This window comes from Bidens hawaiensis, unplaced genomic scaffold, assembly GCF_021521415.1.
Source record: "Bidens hawaiensis isolate Kalapana, Puna unplaced genomic scaffold, B.hawaiensis_p1.1 tig00000657_1, whole genome shotgun sequence".
NCBI lineage: Eukaryota > Viridiplantae > Streptophyta > Magnoliopsida > Asterales > Asteraceae > Bidens > Bidens hawaiensis.
In genome coordinates this window covers 3,996,985-4,016,829 of record NW_027491039.1, presented here as the reverse complement: position 1 = coordinate 4,016,829, position 19,845 = coordinate 3,996,985, and the positions used below count along the sequence as shown (strand labels likewise).

Genomic DNA, 19,845 nt, shown 5'->3' with positions numbered 1-19,845 from the left:
CACGAATATAAATGGAAGGGTGAATGGATATATCTTGATTTTTCTCCTTTTCTTTTTCTCTTTCTCGTAATCTCTGCTGCCGTAAAAAAACCACCATCCCAGTTAATTCTTTTTTTCCTCCACCGACTTAAGGAGTCCCACCAGTTTTTGCTTCCAGCCCACTAAAGCCATCTCTCGTGAGTTCCAAATAATTGTTTCACTTCTTTTATTGTTCAGGTGGGCCATCCAATTGCAAACGTGCTGCATATTTGATTCCAAATCAAAACAAAAGAAAGTAAATTGATTTTATTTATTATTCTTTCTTTTATCATTATATTTATTTAATGAGCATATGAAATTTATAACTATTCTTTTCTTAACCCCACGAGATATTTCCAACTATAAATCAAAACTTGATATTTATGTAAACCACTTAAAATAATTTCATTCTAGCAAGTATTTAAAATAAAAATGCAATATTATTAACAATTAGTTACAACTAAACACCCACCCATCACATGAAAAATTTAAAATATCAATTGAAAAAGTATTGGTTCACCATTCTTTTAGGCAATTAGCAAATCAAGGATAGGATAATAATAAGCTATTGGCGAAAATAAAAGATCATTCCTTTTGAAAATTAAAGTTAAAATCCAAGCATTAGTAAAAAATAATTGAATAGAAAAAATTCCAAAGAGTTAAATCCCCATAGAAAAAATTCCAAGCATAACAAATCTAAATTTTAATTAAAACAGATAAATTTTATTTTAAAAGATAAATATTTCTAGTCGTTAGTATTGCTTTGACTTTTAAACAACTATTAAGTCAAATTTGATACAAGTTACAATCTTAAAAGTTAATACAATATAATAATTGCTAATATATTAAATGCATAATTAAATAAATTGATTTATCTAGTGGATATGAGTTAGAAAAAGGGGAAGTCATGAAAGCATAACAAGTGGCAAAATATGGTACTCTTTTATTAGAGTAGTAAGATCTATTCATGTATGGAAAGATTTTGTGAGAGAAAAAAATGTTTTTTGTTCAGTAGCTTGGACTGATATCTCTTGTATTGCTCTTTTATATTTACGGATGACTGAACCGAATATGGTCTCAGATAGTAATGTGAGCAGCGGAGATTTTGGCACAAAAGTGGCAGGACACGTTCAGTCTCAACCTAAAGAGAACACATAGAGGTATCTATCTATATATATGATTCGTCTTTCGAAAGTGATTCAAGTATATCACTTATTTTTGTTTTGTTTCTTTTGAATACAGATAAGTAGTGACGGAGAAAGAGTATCTGTGGCCTTTCTTCGCCATATTATTGTTATTGATGGTGGTGACCTTATTGGAGGCCTAAAACATAACTTAAAACCGAGGCCGTTTTAAAATTTCATTGTTATAAACCCACTTGGTTTATTTGAATTTGGAACTGACAACAATTAACTAAAATCCTTAGTTAGCAAAGTCATTAAAATATAAGTTAATATTGGCAATGGCCTTTCCAAATTTTTTTTTTCATTAGATAAGAAGGTAAAGACTTTATTCTATGGATTTTGACCGGAAAATGTAAAATAAATAAATCTATAGTATACCTCAAATCAGTGTTTGTCTGCCTCAATAATCCCAACTCAGTTGGTTGCACTAACTCTCAAAGTCAATTATGTTCACATACAACAAAATAATATAATATACAGTGTTTATCTGCCTCAATATGCGTTTGTGGCCTCGAGAGCCCAATCGTGGGTGCTTCAGGATCACATTTTGCGAGACAGTGGTATATGTGGGATGGATTCTGATTATTCTTGTGCTCTGGCTTGTCTTCGTGATATGATTCCAAGCTTCGATTTTAGCAGTTTCTCTAACAAAGAGACCACCCCCTCTAAAGCCCAGCATGCATTGGCGAGCACTCTTTTTAGTAAAATTGTTCACGACATGGAGTCACACTTTAACATGACAAGCAAACAAAAAGCCATTTTTGAGTGTCTACAAGCACCACATGCTCAAGATTTTCTTCTTGCTATCCCTATAGATGGGTTAGGCCAGCATATGTCTCCAGTGGAGTATTGTAGTATCCTTAAGTATCGCCTTATGATTCCTCTATTTCCGGTTGATGAGATATGTCCTGTTTGTCATAAAGCGTGTTTAGACTCATATGGGGAGCACGCGGTGCACTGTAAAGAGCTCCCGGGGTTCAAGTACCGACACGATCTGGTTAGGGATGTGCTCTTTGATATATTCAGGCGAGCTGGAATTTCTGTTAAGAAAGAAGTACCTGTGAATTTCCTGACTGACCCGTCGGAGGGAAGATCATCTCTTCGACCGGCTGACATTTTGGTGTTTGGATGGATAGGAGGGAAACACGTGTGTGTGGATTTAACATGGGTTTCTCCTTTGGTGGGCTTAGGGAGTGGTTTCGCGGTCGGTCAAGCCGCATTAAAAGCTGCTTCAGGTAAGGTGGCAAAACATGAAAAGGCGTGTCTTGACAACCAACATGTATTTATTCATTTTGCTTTTGACACTTTTGGTTTCCTCGCGCCTGAAGCTGTGGAGCTACTTACCCGTGTTCAGCGGGTCATGCATAGTAATGTTATGACTCCAAGATCAGCAAATATAGTTTTTAAAAGATTGGGTTTTGTGATTCAAAAAGGGGTAGCGGCGCAGCTTGTTGCCCGCTTGCCTTCTGTTTCGATGTAATCCAATACATTTTTGTACCTTTATTTCACATAATTAATAATAAAACATCATATATACAGTTAACTAAGAAAACATTACCTATTTTAATCAATATTTTATTTAGAGATAAAATCATCCAAAACCATCAACACACTGATTAGTACGCTTAAAAGTATAGAAATTGTGGGGGGGCAATTTAATATATATGTATAACATCTATAATAAAAATGAGGCCCTTTTAAATGGTGGCTTTAGTTGACTTACCCTGGAGCCAGCCTTGGTTAACACTTGAAGTATATAAAGTTAAAAATAAATTGTATCTTTCATTCTCTTTAATTTTTATCAATAGCCATATCACATATGGATTGATTACTTGAAACACAAGTGTTGTGGATTTCTATTAATATGGCTGTATAAAAGGAAATCAGTTGTTCTTTTGAACAAATGTTATATATTAAATATACAATAAATGTTATTTGTGTGTATTTCTTGAATGTGTTATTGTACTGTAGTTAGTAGAAGTACATAATTGATATTTTTAATGTTGAATTACTATGATGTGTAAGGCTTATGATGTAGATATTTCACACTTATGCTAAAATCTTGAAAACTATACGAAAAATAAAATGATTATCACATTGTAAATTGTCATCGTCGCAGCATCGCGCGGGTTTTTAACTACTTTATTATTATTGTTCCTTAAAAAATGAAAAGCATTTTGTAAAATGACTAAAAAGCCCCCAATTCTTTTTTTTTAAAAACCCTAATTCCTAATCCTGAGCAAGCAGGTCGGTCGTGAGTCCCTCCCCAAAATGGTTCGATCGTCAGAGGATAATGAGAAGAAGGTAACACACAATCTTCAAAAACTCGATATGTTTGTTTGTTTTTAAATAAATAAATACGGATATCAAGAAATCATTATGATGATGATTCTTGATGACTTACTGTTTGTTTGTTGTGGGTATTTAACTAATCGGTCTTCTTTTCTACTTATTTATTTTTTGGTGCAGAATTTGGTGAACAAGTTAAAAGATGTTGAAATTAGTGCCCCTATCGTTTATGGCAACATTGCCTTCTGGCTCGGAAAGAAAGCAAGCGAGTAAGTTTACGGGTATTCCTGTTCATGTTCGTAAAAAAAAAAGAACACTCACGAACATAAATGAAGATATGATACATATGTTACCATTCAAATTACTGAAGTCTGTCTGCTGATGTGGCATTGTTATTTCAGGTATCAATCTCACAAGTGGACAGTTTATGTCAGGGGTGCGACTAATGAGGATCTGAGTGTAGTTGTTAAACGAGTCGTGTTCCAATTGCACTCCAGTTTTAATAACCCAACACGGGTTGTTGAATCGCCTCCATTTGAGCTATCAGAGTCCGGTTGGGGTGAATTTGAAATTGCTATTACACTTCATTTTCACAGTGATGTTTCTGAGAGACCTCTTCACTTGTTAGTTTGTTTATTATTTTCAATTTTATGTCAAATTGGTGCATTTTGAATAAGCATAAATGCAATATGATGCAACCATGACTTGAAGTTAGATAAGTTGTTGCCTTATTTAGGATCTGATCATGCTAAATCTCAAATCTCAATAAACCGTTTCTGATATTTGGATTTCATTATGTTATTATTTAGAGTTGAAAACTTAGGGGTATGCATGGGTCAGTTTTAGACTAAAACCAAACCAAAAACTGAAATTTTGACTTTTGAGTTTTTCAAAACAGTTTCGTTTTACCATTTGGGCCGAAAAACGTTTTGGCGACAAATAAAGAATTTCGGTCTAAATCTTTTTGTTACTCAAAATTGAAAAATTTAAAATGAAAATCCGTAAATTCAGTTCGGTTCGTTTTTTCGGTTTTAACTGCATTCAAAACTGAAACCGAACCAATGAGTTACATGCCTACAACAAAACTAATAATTTGAGGGTAACATTGTAAAATAAAGTTATCTATTTACGGTCTCAAGTTTGATGAAGTTTAAATGGTCAACAGATACCACCACTTGAAGTTATATCCTGAAGATGATTCGGGTTCCATGTCAGTCAAGAAATCCGTGGTTGTGGAATCATACGATGAGGTTGTGTTTTCTGAGCCATCGGAGGGTTTATTTGCACGCGTTCAAGGTCATCCTGCTGTAATAGTACCTAGGCTGCCAGCTGGATTTTCCTTACCCCCTGGTGGGCTTTTATTTTCTTTAATAATTTGTGTGTTTCTCTTTTACATTATTAGTTTTAATTTTTATATATCCTTGTGCTGTGTGTTCTTGTAGTTTCAGCTGAGGATGCAGATAAAAGGAAGAGAATGGATCCCAAAGATAATCCTCTTACGCAGTGGTTTACAATTTTTTCGGAAGCAGATGAGCTTCTTAAGCTCGCAGCAGCTCGTCAACAGGTAACCATCATCTTATTCATTTTTGTTTTAACATATGAATTATTATACGTGCTTGACCTCAGAATGATTAATACATGATATAAAAATCAGAGTGTGTGTTGAAAAATTGAATAAAAAACACAAGCAAGCAGCTGTAGTTTTTCCACTCTTTCTCGTCTATTAATATCGAACACCACACATTACAATGACCTTTAACCCTATATTATACTAACACATGACTTGCTAAACAAGGCTTGTATTTAGTCTCAAACTCCTTATAATACTCACCATATTAATATAAATAAAGTTTTGACCATTCGAGCATAACCATTCAAATCTTTTTGCAATCAAGAGTAACTCCTTCAGTGTCACTTTTAGATTATATTTTCTACAATATTTAATACCAACACCAAAATTAAGATAATAAAAAAAATGCCATTCAATTTAATAGTACAAAAAACATTTCCTATCCTAACTTTAAGATGGTCTTTTTCTATTTACAAGTAAAGAACAAGAGTTAAAGAAAATAAATAAAGAGGAATGTTGCGCAGAAGTTAAACAAAGATTGGACTGTTTGTTTGACTTGATAAAAACGAAATAACTTATAAAATGAGACCAAGACCCATTTAAATACTAGAGAAAGTCCTTGACCTATCAACAGAGGCGGACCTACATATGTAGGTACGGGAGTTTTGAGAAATTAGTGGAGCTGCTATATAAAATAATTGGAGTGAACCCATTAACAATTTTTGAAGTGAAGCCCATAAAGCATAATTAAACAACTTAGGGTTCCCATCACTTTCATAGAGGCGCCAAGCCTAAAGTAAAATGTTGTTGCAGGTCTGTATACCCTCTCTCACTCACTTTTTAACGAAAACTAAAACAAATCAACAAATACTATACAATTTATGCACACAGAATATTTTCTGAAAGTAAGCATACTCATGAAAGAAACAGTACATGTGTTTTATGATTTCACCGTGCCAACAAAAATTGTCATATCTTCAAACTTGGTATGAGTTTTACTTTGATGAACACTTTTACAACTAAAGCACACCTTCTGACCTGCATCTGTACAGGCTTTTGTGGTAAACAAACATATTTAGACTATAATCGGATTTTGATGTACTGTTATGAAAATAATTGTTTTTGTAATAAACAGTTAAACTTTGACTTTGACCAATGATATGCCTTGGGTCAATGCAAGGGTAGAAATTTGAATGTCTCTTTGATAGGGAGTCTAAGAATGCTACTTTTATATATTTATTTATTTTTTCTTCGTGTCATTATCATTAACGGCGACTCATCACTTGAAACAAAATAACTAAATGTTTCTTGGTCAGTGACTAGTCAACTGAAGTAGGAATGTGGAACTCACTTTAGTTATTGGTTTATGACTTCCGTATTATCCAAGGTCGAGTCTTGTTAGCAACACATTCTTTGTTTCTTTTTCTTTGTTTTAAGCACAACTGCGCAATTTTTTCCCTCTTTTTTTCCCTAGACTCCTCGTTATAGCATTTAAAAACAAATAAGTTTAGGATTCATACTTCCTTTTTGTTATTTAATTAGTATGAACTTTAGACTTTTTTTTTTTGCTTTTTTAGTTACTAAATGCAACAATATGGCATGTGTTCATTTAGAAACAAGAACAGAAGAGGGGATGAGAGGACCAAAATTTAGATTAGAACGAAGGCTTTACATCAAAACTTTGTAACCCAACCTGATCTGACCCGAATCGAAAATAATCTAAGTTGAGTTAATAGACATCAGAACACTAAAGCTTAGTGAACCTAGTGAAAAACATTCCTGGGTCCACCACTGCCTATCAAGACTCAAATTCCTACTAATAAGTATTATTTCAAACACTAAGTATGAACATAGGAAGCCTATGTTTATCCCTTAACTCACAAGATAAACTCAACTTTAATAAATGAAAACCCAAAGGAAATAACTTAATAACCCAGTAATTATTAAACTGCCTCTCATTCATGAAATCCATCAGCTTCTTCACTCCAGTTATAACAAAAAGCTCTTTTATTCACAGCACTATCACACGTGAACTTAACGATTAATTCCAACAATCAAACCTTGAGTCTTTGAAGTTCACAGCGATCTTCAAAGAAAAACTGGATCACCATCCTCTTCTTGAATCAAATTCGCCCGATCATCCTTTTTCTCACACTTTGATAAATGTTGAGTTTGTTGCACACTTGCACTTGAAACACCTGAGCACCCGACTTTTATGTTGCTAATTCTGACCATCACCTCCGCCTCTCATGGAACCCCGATCTCCACATCGGTCTCGTCCATTGTCTTCACGGTTTGAACTCCCACAGCCACAATGTCTTCACGTTCACGTCTTAAGTCCCTTAACCTGCTATTTGTCAGAGCAGTGGTTTACCATGAATATCTTCTTAGTTGGTTTTATGATGGATTCCTTCAAAGCTTTAAATCTTCCACCGGCTTCTTGAAACTACATCCTTTCAGTCGGTTAGTGTGTAAATGTTTCCCGACTTTGAATGAGTAAAAAGAGGCTGCTGTTTTATGTGGAGTTTGAGATTTCTGTCTATGGAATCAATCATTGGGAAAGTATAGTCTCAGGAGTAGTTTAGGTTTAGTGCATGAGGGCTATGCAAACATTTTATCATTTTAAAGACTAATAGCATGTGTGCATGATGCACAAGGCACGCTTTTCAGGATATGCTAAAGAGTGGATGCCTCAATGTGCTTTGTGTACACCCTACGCGCTCAAGTGATTTCAATGTCAGTTATGGCGTGTATACAAAAAGAGGCTTCCAGCAATGTTTTGGTCAGGCTCAGAAACGGTACAACTGGTAATACCGGCCGGATTGAACCAATTTTTAAAATACAACTTCAATTAAAAAAATAATCCAAAATAATTCTGTAATCAAAAATCAATTTCCAGCAAAGAGTTTTTTTTAAATAAAAGTCTACAACAGGTTTATGGCATTTTTGTGCTGAATGCATCAAGTTCATTGAAACTTAAAAGATGAAATTCTCTATCATCTGGCTGACTAATTTGGTATTCAGATTGGATATGATACCCTAATCTTGCAGAACAGTTTTTATGTTTTCGTATCTTATTTTGGGTTCGTGTGTAGGCTTGAGCAGCTGGCCTTAGAAGTTGGTCAACCGTCAAAGTTAATCGATTTCTTTAAAGCAGAATTGTTTCGCTTTTGACAGGTTTCCATAACCGTAAGGTCCTTCGCAATTGTAATCTTCAACATCTCAATAATATTGTCTTGCTAGTGCAGCCGTGGATGGAGGCCAGTTTAGACTGAACCACATAAAATCCCCTATTCTCTTTTTGTGTTGAGTGTCGTGGGAAATTTGTTTAAGCGATCAGTGTTTTGTTCTTGTTTCGTCTTCACATCGTTACCCAACATCAGCAGCAGATTGCTACAGTTTGTTTAAGTTAGCGATGAAGAAAGAAACAGGTTAATAGTTCGATTTGTGATCAGAAGCAGGTTATTAGCAGATTGTAAACTGCAGGTTCTGTTTGTCTGTTGGGTTACTTGAGTTGCAGGTAGTCTCCTAACATTTTACTCGTTTAAAACTTCAGTTCTTGTTCAATAGTCCATTTAAAGACACCCGTTACAGCCTCTTTTCATTCGTTCAATTTCACTAAATTTCAAGAAGAATGCCTGTTTTCTTGCTACACTATTATTCCCCGGGTTCTTTGCATCTGCAACTAACTTAACTTGAGCTGTGAATCAAGATCACTCCTGCGCTTCTCAACTTTTATAGGAAGAGAATGTGAATTGCATACTCGTAGATTATCTTTTTTTTTTTTGTTACAAAATTTAATCATCACATATTTGTTCTTAGTTAACGCCCTGTTTGCGGTAATGTATATATGTGTGAACCCTCGGGTGGGCAAAAGTGAAATTGCACTAATTTTGACATTATTTTACTAATCTCGTGAAAATAACGTTAAAAGTGACGGAAGGTTAATCAGGCATCATGTGGTGGCGTTGATAGCCGAAAGACAAGGTACATACACCAATCTACCGGTGTGCCGATGGTTGAGTGTTATGTGCCTTATGTCCAAGGCTTGATGCAAAACTACTATCGAGCCGGGGGTCTCACTAGAAGCAGCCTCTCTATTCCTATGGGGTAGAGGTAAGGCTGTCTACATCTTACCCTTCTCAGACCCTACCATAGCTCTGCTATTGGTGGGATATACTGAGTACGATGATGATGATGATATTTATTCTTAGTTATTTTCTGACAAATAGGGTTTTTTAGTCTCTCAAACATACGATCTTCTGGTCTCAAATGAGTCAATATACATATATCTATAGCACAAAATTTTGAGCCATTTATGTCAATAATAATCTTCTGCATAATTTGCTTGAACTTATTCATCTTCATCAGTGCCGTATTCTTGTATGTTCACCTTTATAAAACCAATCCATTATAAAACGGACTACCAATTCACTATATAAGTCAAACAAAATTTAAAAGTTGTGCCTAACTCACCTTTAGAAATGCATTGATTTTAAGATTTTGCATATGTCAAACCAATCCACTATTTTGAAGTAAATAAACCGAACCGTCAAGAACTGAACAGAACGGGATATTGTTTATTAAACGATTTGGCAACCAAGGAAGGAATCTGTTTTTTTTATATATATTTGTCAATCCAAAAATGTAAGACCAAATATGCATTAAATTTGTTGTAATCTTTTATGTTTTGTCAAAGCAGCCTAATCCAAAAGTGAAGCCTAGTGGGCAATCTATTTAATGGAACCATTTCGTATATTAGTCCATAACCTAAGTCCGAAGTTAATGAAACCGATCAGTTAGGTATTTCCAATGATCGACTTTGTGTTGAAAATGAATTGAAGGAGGCACTTCATGTGAAATTCAATCCATTTACATTATTGCTTATCGGGCCAAAGAAGAGTACATGACCTGTGACTAGTTCATAACTGATTAGCATGTAAGAGAAATTCTCCAAATGGGCGAAAATTTTAAAACTTTTAATTTAAAGTAATTCTTACAGGTAACAAGTCTAAAAGTTTGACCTATGTTGACCCTTTTTCTTTTTGGCATTTGACGTTGAAGATTTACATGTGATGGCTTTGTAGGTGCAAGCTCAAATTGCACGAGTGAGGCGGCAGTTAACCTTAATTGACGGGCAACATCAGCAGCAGTTAAAACCACCATCTGAGCTATAAAACCATACATTACTTTTACATTTTGTATCAAGAAAACACTCAAAACTCAACCCATCTGTATTGTTGTACATTTTTAGTTGTAACTTTCGCTGTTTGTAATTCTATTGAACATCATAAATACTTTATTTGAGATTTTGATGGATATCAAAAGGCAGATGCTGGTTCCCTAATAGGGCAGGCGGATAAAAAGACTTACTTTCATGTTATGTGTTTTCTTGTACTTTAGATTGTTTTTTGATCATTCAACGATCAAGATAAAAATAAAAGTTATGCGATAATTATGGTGCGCGTACTTTTATCCTGTGAGGTACAGTCTTTTTTGGTTGAATGCTTCCTAGAGGACAAGTCGGTCTCGTGTGTTATCGCTTTTTATGCTTTAATTTCTTGATTTTACAGGTGGTGGTGGATATTTCAATTTCATGCATGTGCTCCAAAAGAAAAGGCTTTATCAAAATGAATCACGATGTTTGTTACCACCTTTGGGACGCTTGATTTTTGTCTTCGATGTACCAGGTTTGTATAAGTATTCTTGTCCTTGAAACTCAGTAATCAAATGTTATACATCGATATATAATGTGTGTGTTTTTTAACAGAGGTGGTAAAATGGGTGTGTCAGGCATGCTTTGTAACTGGTCAAATGGGTCAGGGTTGGGTTTGCCCACAAAACATTTTTTGTTTGAGACTTTTATGTATTTTTAAAATAGTTGATGCATCACGTCATGTATAATTATAAAAAAGTATTATTGTAACGTAAATATAATATTTTTTTTAGTAATGATTTAGGAGGTTTTTGTGCAGTAAAAACTCACCTTGACTACTTTCAACTCATTTGATCGTTGACATTTTTTTCTTTTTAGCTATACTTATATCTGCTAAAATGTGTAGTACAGGTGCTGATGCACAGGTTGGTTGTACCGTGTGGACTTGTTCAAAAAACTTAAAAGTTTTACTTGTTTCATTGAATTATAATTTATAATATGGTCATTATACCCTTCTCTTTCATAGATTTCTAAAAGCAGGAATATTTATATTATGAATTTTGTTGGGTAAATATGATATTATAATTATCCCTATTTTCTACCGTTGTTTCACAATTGGTTTTTAGGTTATGAAAATACAAATGCCATATTTTGCATGTTCCACAGTGTTTGTACATTGTGCATCAGAATATGTAGCGTTCAAAAATACAAGTTTTAATGCGGATAATGTTTCGTACAACGCAAGGACAAAGGGAAGCCAAGGAAGGTACAAACATTGAAATGCTTGGTTATCTTTCTCTTTAGAGTAGTTTATATGAAGGTGTCTTGTTGCAAGTAGTTGGAATTGATCTCACATGTCCTATCAATATATATAAGGGACAAGAGTAACATGGGTTCATGTGCATTTACAAGACGGTGTCACCATCGAAGGGAAGATGGGTGTCCTACTGGTGCCCACGCCTAAGCTTAGCTCTGTGGGTGACCGCATCTTGTTGAGACCAAGGGACCACTCTGTTTTCACCTTCTCTTCGTTTCTTCCTCACGCAATGTGTCACCTGTTTTAGAGGTGTAAACGATCCCAAATGCTAGTTTAGCTATTCTAGATTGGCTTAAATAAAAATAGTTTAAAAATAAATGGTTTTTCATATTATGGTGTCAGGACAAATAGTCATTTTTTAAAAAGTTAATTTTTAGCACTTGTTAACGGAAATAACATAATGTGTTACAACTTTAACAGTTGTACTTGTTTCTCTTAGAAAAATTGTCAGGATCTTGATCTTGCAATGAGATTAAAGTTAACTAACAATGAGTTGAGGCTTTCAGACTTGCACATCATATATAGTAAAAGTTGTATATTTGCTTTGGGTAGTTTTTGAAATTCTATGTTCTTGATCTTGTCTTTATGATATGACAATTAACTTTCCACGGAAATAAATAACAAGACAAAACCACGAAGTTTCCATAACTTGTTCATGCTGCGTTAATATTTGTAGATGGTTTCAATCTTCATTAAACTTTATCTTATTGGTCGTTGGTTGTGTTGTAATGGACTCGTAATGGCTTAAGGGGTCTAGCTCCAACTATCAACCAGTAGTATGCGGGAAGCACGGCTATGATTTTCGTTAAATGTTGAGACACAATTCGAATGACATGCAGAGTAGACCGTAAGGGTTTGTTTGGTATGGGGTAATAGAATGGACGTGTGGAATTAAATGGACAAAGGAATTTTGTTTTATTTAGTTATCATGTACCAAGTAGAAATTGAATGAATTATTACTTTATGTTATATAGGAAGGATAGACGCGGGAATAAAATAAATTTGGTGATGAGTGGCGATGGCGGTGGGGGTGGTGGTGAGTGGGGGTAATTGTAGGTAGTGGTGGTGAGTGGTGGCGATCACTGATGGTGGTTGGCGGTAACGGTGGTGGGCGGCGGAGGTAAAAATTTTTCATCTAACTACTATATTAAACTAATACATAGACCATAGTTTTCACATAGCCTTTAACTAAGATATCCACATAGGATTAAACCTCAATAATTTTTAAAATTATAATTTACACACAAGTTTCTTTTTTATAATTTCCACCTCATAACTTGTAAAATCTTCATAAATTGTAAAATGAAAATATGTTATTAGTGGGAATCAAACTTATTACTTTGCTTTTTAAAATGCTTGTAACTTACCAACTCAACTATGATTAATTGATGTTAACCTTATTTTTTTCTTAATTGGTATAGATTCACAAGATATGCTATTATGTATGTTATTAAATTTAGTTTTTTTCTTATAGTTTTTTAACCACGCGCGTATCATACGGGCTATATCCTAGTTGATTAATAATAAAAAAGCAACATATTTTCTGTCTTTATCATAAAAGCCCCTTAACAATTTTTTGCATGTTAAAGTTCTACATGCCAAATTTACACAAAAAAGTGACATAACTTATAAAAAACATATATATATATATATATATATATATATATATATATATATATATATATATATATGGTTAGGTTATAATAGGAAGTATAGTTTTCGTAGAAAGGATAGGAAGTAATCTTGTCCATTGATTTTGAATATGGAGGGTTGAGATTAGTTTAGGTGGGAATCATGTGTGAAAATAAGTGGAATGACATAAAAGAAATAACACATTTGTTGACTTTCTCTCTTCACATGCAAGGCACATGCTAAATTCCTCTAGTGTTCTTAAAAGAATTATCAAACTATTCTTTAAAAGATATCGTAAGGTTATGTACGATTCTACAAGATTCTTAATGTGAGGAGGGAGTGAATAGAAGGGCATATGGGAATGATGGAGATGTGAACATGGTACTTGAAAGGACGATATTCTATTAGAATATATTGGTTTCAAGTAGAAACAAAGTGAAGAAAGAGACCAAATGCATATTTAGGACACAAAAAACCATTAACGATAACCATTATGTTCTTCGGTTTTCTCCCTTTTCTTTTCCTTTTATCTTAAACTAGATTTTATCCCGTGTAATAGGGTTGTTTTTCATCATTTGTGTTTAATATATATATATATATATATATATATATATATATATATATATATATATATTAGGATTTTAATTTTGTTTATTATAAGAAAGTTAATAATTAATATACTTGAGGTTTAATGATAAAATGGTTTCACAAATAAATGACATGTTATAATCCGGTTTAAAAGCTATCTGGGTTTGGTGATACCCATTACCCGTTTATTTTCTTTATTATAAAACTAGATTTTATCCCTTGTATTACGGGGGTTGTTTTACATTATTCATTTTTAATATTTATATATGTATATTTGGATTTTAATTTTATTTATTGTAAGAAAGTTAATAATTAATATACTTGAGGTTTGATAATGAAATGGTTTCACAAATAAATGATATGTTATAATATGGTTTAAAAGCTATCTGGGTTTGGTGATACCTATTACCCGTTTATTTTCTTTATTATAAAATTGTTTCTTAATTATAAATAATATTTTTTTAAAAATAAAATAGGATATTAATTTTTAGTATATTCCTATTTTATAAGATTTTCATATCAAATATTTGATGAGATTATTTTTTAATATAATGAGATGTTATAACTCGTTTAAGAGCTATCTGGGTTTGGTGAGACCTTTACCCGTGAATTCAGGTCAAATGCGTGAGAAGCCTTCATTTACAAATAAAGTAATCTGATGGCTTAAGAGAATGGTTGTTTTACATTTTTTGTTTTTTAATATTTATTTTTTTTATTTTAATTTTCTTTATTGTAAGAAAGTTAATAATATACTTAGGGTTTGATGATGAAAGAGTTTCATAAGAAAATGATATGTTATAACCCGTTTAAAAGATCTGGATTTGGTGACCCATTACCCGTTTATGTTTTTTACTATAAAATTGTTTATTAATTATAAATAATATATTATTCTTTTTAAACTGGATATTAAATTTTAGTATATTCCTATTTTGTAGGATTTTTAATTTAATGAGATGTTATAACCCGTTTAAGAGCTATCTGGTTTTGGTAAGACCCATACCCATGAATTTGGGTTAAATCAATGAGAGGCCTCCATTTAAAAATCAAGAAATCTGGTGGCTTTTATAAAAAGGGGGAGCGACCACATCGCGACACATAGGATTTTTGGATTTTCGTTTATATATATTATAGATTGATTCTTAATTATAAATAATATATTTTTTTTAAATAAAATAGGATATTAATTTTTAATATATCCCTATTTTATATGATTTTCATATCAAATATTTGATGAGATTAATTTTTTATATAATGAGATGTTATAACCCGTTTAAGAGCTATCTGAGTTTGGTGAGCCCTTTACTCGTGAATTCGGGTTAAAGCGCGAGAAGCCTTCATTTACAAATAAAGCAATCTGATTACTTGAGAGAATGATTGTTTTACATTTTACGTTTTTTAATATTTATTTTTTGGATTTTAATTTTCTTTATTGTAAGAAAGTTAATAATTGATATAAGGCTAAATATATATAAATCCCTTGTATATTTAATATAATATTTTATTAGTTTTCGTTCGATTTTTATTAGAATTTGTATATTACTAATTTATTTGAATATTTTAGGTTCCGGGTTTCAACCATGTCAAAAAGAGGGCGAAAACAAGCAAAATGGGAGAAGGCCCGTCGCGCGGCACTTTGGGCTCAGTTTTCTAGAATCTTCTACAAATATTAAGACTTTGGGCTCAGTTTTCTAGAATATTCTACAAATATTAAGTTTATGGGATTAGATTTACAGAATCTTCTACTAATTTTAAGTTTATGGGCCTTAAAAGTCTATATAAACACTCATAAACTTAACCCTAATCATAACTTAAAGGCCATAAACAAAATTTGGAGCTCAAGAGGTGATCTTTTGGAGGTTTTGAAGGCTTGGAATCATACGGTGGCGTGCTTATCATCCAAGAACGAAGACCACGGGTTTTATCGCCTTTAATATTTCGTTTCTTTTGTTTTCAATTCCTTTATTATTGTTTTGTTTTATTTTATGATGTTAGGCTAAAAATATAGACTGCCTAGGCTTATGATGAACCTATTTTGACGTTGTGTTTTGATTTGGGATTTATTTATCGTTATGATTTTTATGATTTAGTAAAAGGTTTAATCATATTAAATTGATGCATATGGATATTTAGGATTGTTTGATTAATTGTTATTATTCCATAGTTGCCTAGATTATTGTTTGTCATTATGATAGGTTGCTATTAGGTCATCTACTTTGTGTTTTTGACTATTTTATGATTGATATGCATTAAGATCATATGAATAATAATTATTAATTAATTAAACCTAAGTGTGCTGCTAACCTAAATCTGTAAGGTGCTACGTTATTGATAGATCTTTATTATTTGATCTTGCTAGATTTAGTTCTTCGTAAGGAGTCCGTCTAGGTTTGATTATTTAATTATTGTCTATTGAATCAATTCGATATATTAAACTGCCTTTGATTTCCACGCTGTAAGGTAGGATTTCGTATAAAGGAACTAAATTGTAAACAATTGGGTGACCGTAAGCGAACTTGATTTTTAATACTGGTGTGCGTTAAAACTTGTTAGAAATCCATAGGCTTTCTCTTGAGAAGGGTCAGGGGTCCTATTTGGTTTTTCTTTTAAGTGTCTATTTTACGATCCCAGTCCATAACTAAATATTTTCCCGAGTCAATTCATTACCAAAATTTAGGGGAGTCTAGCCTAGGTAGTTTTCTCATCATCATCTTATTTTCATAACAAACTTTGTTTTCGTTTAATTTATTTGTTTTCTTAATTAGTTTTAATTATAGTAATAATTTAGTATTTTAAATAAAAACCCCCTTAAACAAATATAAATAATAAGTCGTGTTTTGTAGTCGAGTCTAATTAGCTAGTAAACGTAATTTAAAGAGTCTCGTGGGTTCGATATCCGGACTTACTTAGCTGTACTAGAGTCGACTGGTTCACTTGCCGGTTAGTAGTTTAGTTAAGTTTAAAAGTCTAGAATTTATTACTTAGTGTCTAGATTAGCGTGTTTTTATATAACTACTTTTAGCACATCAATAATATACTTAGGGTTTGATGATAAAAGAGTTTCATAAATAAATGATATGTTATACCGTTTAAAAGCTATATGGATATAGTGACCCATGACCCGCTTATGTTTTTTACTATGAAATTGTTTATTAATTCTAAATAATATCTTTTTCTTTTTAAATTGGATATTAAATTTTAGTATATCCCTATTTTATAGGATTTTTATATCAAATAATTGGTAAGATTAATTTTTAATTTAATAAGATGTTATAACTCGTTTAAGAGCTATCTGGTTTTGGTAAGACCCATACCCATGAATTTGGGTTAAATCAATGAAAGGCCTTCATTTAAAAATCAAGCAATCTGGTGGCTTCCATAAAAGGGGAGAGCGACCACATTGCGACACGTAGGATTTTAAAGGTTTCATTTATATATATTATAGATAGATATATATAATCGAATCCTTCCTATTTTTTCTCAAGCTATCAGATTGCTTTATTTGAAAATGATAGTTTTTTATGCATTTGACCCGAATTCACGGGTATTGTAACACCCCGCAACCGCAGCGGAAACGTAAACGGGATGCAACAGACACCTCTGATATCAACCACATTGTTTATAAAGAAAACTGAATACATTAATATACTTCAAATTACATTATCTTGTATTTCATTACCGTCTAGGTGATACACACATCATACAATACGATACACAATTCTATTTGTTATAATGTATCCTAACATCCTGCACGCAAATCTTACACACATCAAGCACTTAGCACGTAAGCAATCACTTCATCTTAATTGTACCTGAAAAGCATGTGAGAAAACGGGTCAACTACGAATAGTTGGTGAGTTTCACAATTCGAGTAAACCATGATAAATCATTATCATAAAATAATATTATTATCGATGTAATTATGCTGAGCCCACAAGTGAAACCTCTGACTATCACTCACAACCCCCCGTGGCATATCCCCCGCCCACGGACCCGTGGCATATCCCCCGCCCACGGAACTGCCCCAAACCGCTATGCCTAACATTACATAGCAAAATAAATATAACACCCAATATAGACATGTGCAACTGGCTGGGAAACATCAGCAAATCCATGACGGACCAGTTGAGTTTGTCAGACCAATAGTACTATCCACACTCTACCGGCTTTCAGTTAATCACTCGTGTTCCGGGGCCTTAGAATGTTAGCAACTCAGACAATTACCATCTTAGTACATTTCCCTACGATTCCCGTACAATAAAATATATGTAAATCCACGCAAATCCATGCGTTCAGTATGTATTTAAACATTTCAGTAATAACATGCTTCCGCCCCGAGAAACTATTTAAAAACAATTCAGAAAAAGGGGCTCGTGAAACTCACCTTAGCACATGCAAGCAGGTAACAACAATCATTATCAATTAACACGTCCAATCTGTAATATGATCCCTACGATCGTTATTATATACTTATTGTTTATATAATCTTTTAACCGTATCAACCGGTACATCTGGGGACACTGTTAACCCAGTACTGTACCCGAAATACTTCTCCGGACTCAGATTGTGATATCGTTTAGAGTTCCATGGTCACAATTACTATTAGTCGTTTTTCTCGTTTTGCGTGCTTAGCACGGTTATCCGTTTTTATGTTTCAAAAATGAGTTTGGTCACACACGACCCGAAAATAGTGGTTGACTGATAATTTAATTAAAGATGTGAAAATATAGCTCGGTTTAGACGTCCCGATTGGCCGCGGGACCCGTTTCCGTCTTTGGCGTACCGGAAACTGTTAAAATAGGTTAAAATTACTCAAATCATCCGAATTATTTTCGGATGATTCATTTTTACTTGTTTAACTCATTTATATGAAAATAGTCCATTTTTAGGGTTTTTATACACCAGTCAGCTCGCTTAAGCGAACTTTACCGGTTCACTCGTTTTAAGCTTTAAAAGTTTGTTTTTGCACAAATAATTATCCGTTTAATCTCGGATCTTGAAATTTTGCACAAAAGACTTTTTGACAGTGGGGAATTTTATAAAAATATTTCCAGAATTAATTTTTATATTTAAAATTTATTTATCTATTTTTAAACACCATTAAACACTAAATATGTCGTAAATCCAAACGATCTTAGAAAAATCCCAAATTTCTCCTGGATGTCCCTTGCCATCCACATAGTCCCCTGTAATTTTTCCAGAACCAAAATCTTCTTTTACATGCCATTTTCACTAAAACCGAGCTAGAAAACCCTAGAACTCGTTTAACCGAAAAGCCTACTTAGACTTCTCCAACTGACCTCAAAGTTTTTGTGTGACTTATACATGATTTAAAAAGATTATATGCAATTTTCCAGAATTTTTCATAATATTTAACTAGTTTTCACCATTTTTGGCCAATACCGAGCATTAAATTCACCAAATATTCATCCTTTATCCAAAAATTACCAAAAATTCAAGGAACTCATATTTTCATGTATCTAACACCTCTGTAAAATTTCATGACCTAACTCTACACGTATCACAATCTGTCCGAATATCCCAAAACCGAACATAACCGAATATACCTTTCGTTTTCCGCCACTACAAGCTACAAACTCGTCTTTCCGCCTTATCTACCACTAAATAAAGAACCTACAACCAACATACCAGAATACCAAGCAAGTTACACTCACGATCAAGCCTCTTACACTATAGTTTCGGTTATGATTCAAAAACAAAGATTTAAACCGTAAAAATTCGTTTTTGGTCCGTTTAACTCCTTTCTTGGACCAAGATCCCTTGTATAACCCGTATACATCACTTGATCATGCAAGAATCGGTTTTCATCTTTGAAACCTCATTTTCTTGCAAATGAACTCAAGAAACGAAGATGGAAACGTGATTAACTCGATTCTTTACCTTGTTTTCTTGCTACAAACTTTCGGTTTTGGATCATGATCTTGAAGAGGTTGATGAATGTTGAGAGTTTTGATGAGAAAAAAGAAAATGGAATGGGGAATGACCCCCTTGGGTCCTATCGGTTAGATAGGGGGGTGGGGTGGCACCCACTTCTCTATTTTTAGCCACACAATTGGATTCCCGTAATCCGGAT

General features: G+C 33.2%; 1 protein-coding gene across 1 annotated transcript; it reads left to right on the top strand.

Annotated features, from left to right (window-relative positions):
• Positions 1-3,458: 3,458 nt before the first annotated feature.
• LOC143530368 (transcription initiation factor TFIID subunit 14b-like) lies at positions 3,459-10,416 on the top strand. Its single transcript, XM_077025922.1, has 6 exons — positions 3,459-3,506; positions 3,672-3,760; positions 3,893-4,114; positions 4,657-4,841; positions 4,934-5,055; positions 10,149-10,416. The coding sequence occupies exons 1-6, from the start codon at positions 3,474-3,476 to the stop codon at positions 10,236-10,238; spliced, it is 741 nt and encodes a 246-aa protein (XP_076882037.1). The 5' UTR covers positions 3,459-3,473; the 3' UTR covers positions 10,239-10,416.
• The last annotated feature ends 9,429 nt before the right edge of the window (positions 10,417-19,845 follow it).